The 8,675-nt window shown below is 57.6% G+C and overlaps 1 protein-coding gene across 1 annotated transcript in view; it reads left to right on the forward strand.

Annotated features, from left to right (window-relative positions):
• The first annotated feature begins 5,153 nt into the window (after positions 1-5,153).
• Positions 5,154-8,675, forward strand: part of CLDN19 (claudin 19) — a 5,729-nt gene continuing 2,207 nt past the window's right edge. Inside the window, exons 1-3 of the mRNA XM_010862654.1 lie at positions 5,154-5,600; positions 6,856-7,020; positions 7,129-7,213. Coding sequence (XP_010860956.1) covers positions 5,378-5,600; positions 6,856-7,020; positions 7,129-7,213 — 473 coding nt within the window. The 5' untranslated portion in view covers positions 5,154-5,377. The remainder of the gene's footprint in view (positions 5,601-6,855; positions 7,021-7,128; positions 7,214-8,675) is intronic.

Here is an 8,675-nt window from a genome sequence, read left to right on the forward strand (position 1 = left end):
GGCAGGCGCAGACCACTCTTCTCAGGAATTTAACTCTACTCGGGGGCAGGAGGAGCTGGAGGGAGATATGAAGGAACAGTTGTTTTTCAAGTTGGGAGACAGTCTGCTTATGGGAACCATCCTGTAGGGACAGTCACTATTCCTTTAGTCATTGGTGGTCTGTGTCCTGTTTGGATGACCCCCTTGCCTAATGAGGAAAGGACCACGTTAATGGAAAGAACTGCAACTTCATCCACATGCTGAGCTGGACAAGACTTTCACTTCCCACCACTTCCGGCTGTGTGATCTCTTGAGTGTGTTTCCTCACACACTCAAGGGCTATAACATGAGATTATAGCCCTTACCTCCTGGGATGGCTGAGAGTATCAATGAGGGAATAGTCATAGAGAGCCTGGCATGACGCTTGACACACAGGAGATACTCAACATTACAGAAGACTAATCAGCCTGATTGTGGTCTTCCAGGAGTTTTCACTTCAAGGCAGATGAACTTCACAATTTCAAAGTATGCTAAACCATAGAGACAGCAGACTGTCTCAGTGTAGCTCATGAAAGGCCAGATGTTTTCAGCGGCAACAGAACTGGAATAAGTGCATATGGTTACGGTGGGTGAGTCCTGCCAGCAGCAGGAGGTGATGGCAGGGTCCAAGCTAAGATTGCTTGGCCTGTGTGTGTGACACATGCACACAAGCGGATCAGCACTGGGGAAGGCTGCTTGAAGTAAAGGGAGAGCAGCCACGGGAGCATGAGAGGGGATCGAGGCAACTCAGCAAACTCAGGGAAGATCTGGACATGGAAGACGTCTGTCTCGACACTCTGGGCAGCTGGCAGAGCTCTCAGCAGGGGTGCCAAAGAGAGCCATTGCTCAGGACTGTTTGGAGAGGAGAAGAGGGCACTGCCAGACACCCTCACCCTGGTTTAGTTGTTCAGTTGCTAAGTCATGTCCGACTCTTTGCAACCCCATGGACTGCAGCACACCAGGCTCCCCTGTCCTTCACTATTTGGAGCTCACTCAAACTCATGTTCATTGAGTCAGCGATGCCATCCAACCATCTCATCCTCTGTCACCACCCCCTTCTCCTCCTGCCTTCAGTCTTTCCCAGAATCAGGGTCTTTTCAGTGAGTCAGTTCTTCGCATCAGGTGGCCAAAGGATTGGAGCTTCAGTATCAGTTCTTCCAATGAATATTCAGGGTTGATTTCCTTTAGGATTGACTGGTTTGATCTCCTTGCTGTCCAAGGGACTCTCAGGAGTCTTCCCCAGCACCACAGTTTAAAACATCAGTTCTTCAGTGCTCAGCCTTCTTCATGGTCCAACTCTCACACCCATACATGACTACTGGAAAAGCTATAGCTTTGACTAGATGGACCTTTGTCGGCAAAGCATTGTCTCTGCTTTTTAATACACTGCCTAGGTTTGTCATAGCTTTTCTCTCAAGGAGAAAGCATCTTTTTAATTTCGTGGCTGCAGTTACTGTCCACAGTGATTTTGGAGCCCAAGAAAATAAAGTCTGTCACTGTTTCCACTTTTCCCCCATCTATTTGCCCTGAGTTAGTTGTGGGACACAGAAATGAGGCTGGTGGTAGGGCCAGCAGATCTCTTAGTCCTTGGGAAGGAGGCAAAGGAACGATGAGCCAAGTGCTGTGAAAGGAAATATGCAAAGAACATGAAGGATCCCAGATCAGAGCACCTGACCCTGCCGGAGTGGGCGAGACACTGAGGTGGCCACCCTGCTGGGTCACACTGGGGTGGCCACGCTGCTGGCGGCACTGCTTTCTAGCTGTGCCGCCTAGGGCAAGTCCTCTCCATTTTGAGCCTGGGATTCCACGGGAAAGTCAGACTCCAAGCTGGGGGGAGTTTGGCCAGCACCACCACCTGAGCCGCCAGCGTTTCAGATGGTGGCTGCAGAGAATGTGCTGGACGGCAACCAACTGAGTCAGACCCTCTTAACTGGCAGGGGGAAAGGACCGGGGGAGGTGCTCCTGTGTTCCACTGGGAGGGAGGCAGAAATGTCATCTCCACGCCCATAAGTCAGTGGTCAGCACAGATCTAACTACTAAGCACCTGCCCCGCCAGGCACTGCCAGGCAGGAAGGGGCAGTGGGTCTTCAGCCACACAGGGTGAGAAGGCAGCCAACCTGCACCCAGGGTGAGAGGGCACGAGGGGGAGATCGCCCTGGAGGGAGCAGAGCCCTCATTAGCCACAATTCTTCAGGCGTATTATGTTTTCCAGAAGCACTTCTCACCCATTTTGATCCTTCTAAACCCCCTCATGACCCAGACAGATGAATGCTATTGTCTCTATTCTTCAGGTTGAGGACCAGAACCAGAGAAGCTAAGGGACGTGCCTAGCATCACACAGCTTTTCAGTGGCAGAGATAAAGCTAGGACCCCTAAGTTTCTTGTAATTTAAGTGAAAGCACTTTTTAAACAGTGAAGTGTGATACCCCAGGGAAGTTTCTAGTTAGCTCTTAATGGAGGCTGGGGTGGGTTCCTGAGCCTTGTTGCTTTCCCCACATGCCTGGGAGTTGCTGGACTGCAGGGGGCCATGGGAGTGGCAGAAGCCCTGGGTGGAGAAGCTGCGCCTGGTTAGGGAACTCAACTCCAGAAGCAGGATCTGGATTCCAAAGGGCTTTGGGACATGGGTGAGGGAAGGCCTTTGGGGTAGGAGAGAATGTTTTGGTAGAACAGACTCAAGACCACAAGTAACAGAAGGGATAAGAGTTTCCAAGGGAGATGTGAGCATCATTGTGGATCATAAAGTGGGTCTGGTCCAGTGTGGGGAGGGCTTGGGGTGGGGGGCCTAGCCAGGAGGAGCGAGCAGTTCCTGAGTGCAGCTGGGTGACCCTAAGCATCTCGCTTCCTGTCTCTGATTCTCAGCTTTTCATTTGTCAGTGGAGGGCCGTGTAGTCCCTGATCTCCCGGACTGTGTGGCCTTGAGGATCCTAAGGCTCAGAGACCTGACTCAGGTGCTACTCGGGATCAGAATGACTCCTGGATCCTCCTTACAGAGGAATCCCTGCATCAGGCTGGAAGAGGGCTTCCCTGGTGGCTCAGCCATGAAGAATCCTCCTGCCTTGCAGCAGACACAGTAGACACAGGTTCCATCCCTGGGTGTGGAAGATTCCCCAGGGGAGGAAATGTCAACCCACTCCAGTATTCTTGCCTAGAAAATCCCATGGACAGAGAAGCTTGGAGGACTACAATCCATAGGGTCACAAAGAGCTGGACATGGCTTAGCAACCTAACAACAAAGGCTGGGAGAAGCCAAGCCCAGCCGGGAGAGGGCAGTCAGTCCTTCAGGAATGAATAACTGCTGAGTGGCAGCCCCATGCAGGCAGTCCGCACTCTCTCAAACACTGGGCAGCTCTCTGGGTGATTCCATGAAGCTAATTAGATTTCATGAATCTAATTCCATGATTTAGAGGTGAGGACACAGGCTCCACAGCCAGCCAGCCAGCTCAGGCCCGTTCCTCCTGGTGCTGCAAGAAAGGTGGGGTGTGGACTAGACAGATCTGATAGGAAAGCACCCTGACCCCGGCTTCCTAGCTTGGGGTAGGTCACCTCTCTCAGTCTCGGTTCCTTATCCGTGAAGGGGCGCCCATCGTGTGAGGGGTTGTCTACGAATAGAGGGATAAGGCCTAGAAACCCTTGCCCGGAGTTTCCACTCTGGGTGCCAGGAGTCCCCTGCTCCTCTACATCCTTCTCTCGCTGTCTGTGGTGGAGGGATCAGAATTAGGGACTGACTGTACCATGGCTCTAGGCCCGGCTAGCTTTGGGGGACTCACAGGCGGCCCCAGGACAGCCAGATCCACGTGGCTCGGGACTTTCCAGATCTGAGGACCGCGGTGGGAGATGAGGGGGTGGGGGGAACAGTATCGGGAACCACAGGCCCAGCAGCTCCCACCGCCCCCTTGAGGGCAGGCCCCTCCCCCAGCTGGCAGGCGCGGGGCCGCGGGCCATAACAGGGCCCACGCCCCGGCGGGCTCACAGGGCAGCATTGTCTGCAGAGCCTGGCACCCTCTCGTTTGCATAGCCACGTGAAGAATGCGAGGGAGCGGGCGGGGCTGCCCCTGCGGAGGGGTTCTGGGTGGAGGGTGCCTGGAGCCCAGGGTCGGCGGCAGGACCCTGCCTTCCCCCAGCGCAGCATGGGGAAAGGCGAGGCGAGTGGGACGCTTGGGTAGGAGCGGGTGCGGGGGCGAGGGTGGGGGCTGGCGGGAGCAGGAACAGGATTGTGACATTCCTCGGCACCCACGCCTGGGGAGCCGAACTGAACGTGAGGGGATTGCTAATGAGGTCGACGAGAGTTAAACATTCCCTTGCTCCAGAGGGCTGAGCTGGGACTGGAGAAAGGAGGAGAGGGGGCCTCTCAGAGGGGGCAACCTGAACCCCAGGAATGTGCAGAGGCCACTGCTCCCCACCAGGCTGTTCTAGAGCTAGGGGCCAGGGCCTGGTGCCTCAGGCCCCAGCAGGAGTGTTAAGCCAGCCAGCAAAGGGATTAGCAGCCTGAGCAGTCTGCCCTCCTTCAGGCTGATGCCAAAGGTTGGTGATATCTCCCACCTCCCTGCCAGGCTCCTGGCTGGCTGGCAGCCAGCTCTGTCCCAGCCTTCATGAGGTCTCTCTTCTGCCCCCAACCTCAGATCTCAAATAGACCCCCTGTTTGAGTGAGTCTGGCCCTCCCCTCTTTTGATACGCATGGTCCCAGGGACCCAGGACCTCTCTCCCCAACATCCCCTCCCCAGCCCAGTCTCTCCATAGCTGACCTCAGAACCCGCTCCAAAAAGTTCTCCTTGATGTCTAACCCTAGTCTTACCGCCTGTAAATTGGAATTCCATTCTCTTTCCGTCCTACAGGCAAGGGACAGAAAACCCCAAGGGTCAGATCAACTGTGTGATGGCAACATCCATCATCTCAGGGCTGATGCTTGGGGTAGGAATGAGAAATTTAGGGCACTTGTATCAGCTTCTAAAGGGGTTCCCCTAGGGAAAAGGCCCTGAGAGCCAGCCTGGGTCACTCCTCCCAGCCCCTCCTTTCTCTATCCCTGGGGAGGGGAACCCACCTTGGCCACGCCCCACCCCACCCCCCACCCCAGGGGGCTGGGCAGGAGGAGCTTTGCTGGGGACCTTGCCCTGGCTTAGGCGGCTACTGTGGGCGGGCCCCTGGCCTTTCCAGCTTGGGCCTCCCCCTGCATTCTAGAGCCTGGATCTGCTGCCTTTGCTGCTGCCACTGCAGGGCTGCCGCCTCTCCTCTTCAGCCTCTGACCACTTGCTGCACCCCACCCTCCCACCCCTCTGCTCCTGTCACCTGGCCATGATCTCGGCCCCCCCAGGGATCCTGGCCCAGCCCTGAGCCCTGGAACCCCCACTCCCCTCCCTTGGCCATGGCCAACTCCGGCCTTCAGCTCCTGGGCTACTTCCTGGCTATGGGTGGCTGGGTGGGCATCATCGCCAGCACAGCCCTGCCGCAGTGGAAGCAGTCCTCCTATGCGGGAGACGCTATCATCACCGCCGTGGGCCTCTACGAAGGGCTCTGGATGTCCTGCGCCTCCCAGAGCACCGGTCAGGTGCAGTGCAAGCTTTATGACTCGCTGCTCGCCCTGGAAGGTAGGCCTCATGCCCTCTGGGATGGGGAGGCGGGAAGTGGGGGTGGGGGGCCTGGAGCAGGCTTTCCCACAGTCTGCCATCTGCCCTGGGCTGCACTCGCCAGCCCCTGAGCCCGTGCACTCGTGAAGAGCCAGGTCAGCCTGTCCCCTGTCCGGGAACAGGGGTTCTAGGTTCTAGCAACTGTGGGTCCACATGCCGGCTCTGCCACTGCAGCCTTGAAGGAGTCCCTGACCCTCTATGTCCTCATCTGGAAAGGGGAGGACTAGGACTCTGGCAGGACTCTGGGAGCGTCGGAGGAGATGACTGCCGGCACTCAGAGGGGCTCGGTCAAGACCCCTCCCTCTGTTTCTCCCCACACTCTGTGCAGGCACACGTGTGCACATATCTACTTGTCAGTCCTGCCACGTAGACAAGTGTGCGGGCACTCGGGTGCACCTACACACACACACACCGATTCAAGGGACGTGAACTTGAGCAAACTCCCGGAGATGGTGAGGGACAGGGAAGCCTGCATGCTGCAGTCCATGGGGTCTCAGAGTCAGACATGACTAACACACACACACAAGCGTGTGCATGTACACGCACGTCTACACACAGGCACCTGAGTAGGCAGTCCTCCTCCTGAGGTGTGCGGCTGAGTCTGACAAGTTGGCTCATGAACAGACAGCACTATAGCTCTACCCCGGCCGGGAGCCCACCCCCTGCCCTCTGCCCAGGGCCCCACAGGCCTGAGCCAGGCTACTGTCACATGGCCCCCGCCACTGCGGACCAGACAGGTCATCTGGCCTCCATCAGGGACCCAGATCCCCTGAGCTGCCCCTGGGCCCGGGACTGACCCCAGCAGCAGGCATCCAGCTACCATGGGTGACTCAAGGGACAGAGGGAAAGGTGACCAGAGTCAGATCCCTCAGCTCCTCCTTCTGCCGGATCTGAAAGGCCCCAGGAGAAGCTGCCTCCCAACCCCACTGCCTGCGAGGGCTGTGCCAGGCCCCAAGGGGTCGCCTGGTCAGAAAGCAGCAGATAGGAGAACTCATGCCCCCCGTCACCACACACTATCCCAAGGACCCCGCAAGCGAGAGTGAGTGGTGGAGTTCACTGGTGTGGCTCAGCTCCACACCCTGCTCTCACACCCTCCCCATCCCCTCAAACCTACGCAAGTAGCACCTCCAACTTCAGCTCCAGGCACCCCCATCTTGGGCTCCTCCCACCCGCCTACTTCTCCCACCCCCGGCTCAGTCCCTCCCGCTCCACCCAGGTCACATCCAGTCAGCACGAGCCCTGATGGTGGTGGCTGTGCTCCTGGGCTTCGTGGCCATGGTCCTCAGTGTCGTCGGCATGAAGTGCACCCGGGTCGGAGACAGCAACCCCATTGCCAAGGGCCGTGTCGCCATCGCTGGGGGTGCCCTCTTCCTCCTGGCGGGTAAGTGCCCAGCTCCTCCCCCACCATCTTGACCGTAGCAAGTAGCCCCATGCTGGCTGGCCATCTGGGGGCCGGAGCAGAGCTGAGACCTCCCTCCCCTGTCCTTAGGCCTCTGCACTTTGACGGCCGTCTCATGGTATGCCACCCTGGTGACCCAGGAGTTCTTCAACCCCAGCACACCTGTCAACGCCAGGTGAGTGCCAGGACATGGCTTGAGCCATGGCTGGGCCTCTCGCTCCACCTTCTCTGAGGCCACTGGCCTTCGTCCAGCAGGGTGCCTGGAGGGGAAACAAGGGACAGGCCCCAGGAGCTGTCTCTGAGAAGTTCTTTGGTGTGGGGAGCAGACAGCATGTGGCTGGGCCCTCCAACGGGGCGGGAGGCCTATGGAAGCCACCCCAAGGGGTAATGCCCTGGCTCTTGATTTAAATCCCAGCTCCACACAGGCTGTCTGTCTGACTGGCAAGTTCCTTAATCTTTCCGTGTCTGATTTCCTGCCCTGGAACATGCAGCTAGGACCAGGGACACAGCTTAGTGTGGTTGTGAGGGTTCTGTGAGATGGTGCAGGTAAGGGACCTAGCACAGTGCCTGGGTTCTTATTTCTGTAGGAGGCACAATGACTTTGAGCCAAAGAGATGAGGTTGGAAAAGTCTTAAGGGAAGATGGCAGAGGCCCTTGCAGCCATAGGAAGCTTTCTTTTCCCCCTCTTGGGGTGGAAGGCAGGACAATCCCTCTGGCTGTGGTGTGAGAATGATGGGGAGTGGGCAAGGCCAGTAAGGTTCTGTTGTAGAGGTCTGGAGCAGAGGGCTTAGGGCTGAGGGGCAGAGATACTTAGAGGCTAAAATGGTCAGGACTTGTAAGGTCAACGTGTGGGGGCCAAATAAGGGGCTCTGTGAAGGGACTGGCCCCTCCCCTTACCTCTCAGCTCTGCCAGGAGCAGAGAATGGGACAGTCTCAACCCCAGATATCCCAACAGACCTTGAGGCCTGGGGTGGAGGATGAGGAGAGATGGCTGGGTCATTGCAGTCTGGAGGGCTCCCTGGAGGAGGCAGCAATATGGAGAGGGGAGGAAAAGGAGACTTCAGGATGAGGTTCAATCCCCGAGGCTGGCAGCTGTAACCACAAAAACCTGCGAAGCAAGAGGTAGCGCAGCTCAGAGACGCCAGGCTGACACTCAGCCTGTTCCTTCAGCATTCCTCAAGGTTGCCCGAATCGCAGGCCCTGTGCTGGGCCCTGGGGACATAGATGAATCCGGTGCTGTCTGCCCTTAAGGTGCTCCCCAGGGAGCCAGACAAGCAAGGAACTGATCAGCCACCATGTGAGAGTCAGTGCCAGGTGGCGAGCAAAGCGGTCAGGGAAAGCTGCTGGAGGAGGTGGTATCTGCACTGGGTCCGGGAGGCAGAGGGGACGCAGGTAGCGGGACTCTCCAGCAGGGGGCGCCTCGGAACCAAAGGTGGAGAGACCTGGGCGCTGCAGAGGGGACGCCGGGCTGTCCCACCTAGTCTAGGGGTGGAGAGGCTGGAGTGCCAGATGGAAAAGGCGGAGGAGTCTGGCCTTCCCCAGAGGGCAGTGAGAGCCCAGTGGCGAGTTCCGTGGGCCAGACCATGACCAAGAGAGGTGGCTGGACTGCTCCGTTCCTCCCCTCCCTGACCCCCGCT

This window comes from Bison bison, unplaced genomic scaffold, assembly GCF_000754665.1.
Source record: "Bison bison bison isolate TAMUID 2011002044 unplaced genomic scaffold, Bison_UMD1.0 scf7180017864484, whole genome shotgun sequence".
Lineage (NCBI taxonomy): Eukaryota > Metazoa > Chordata > Mammalia > Artiodactyla > Bovidae > Bison > Bison bison.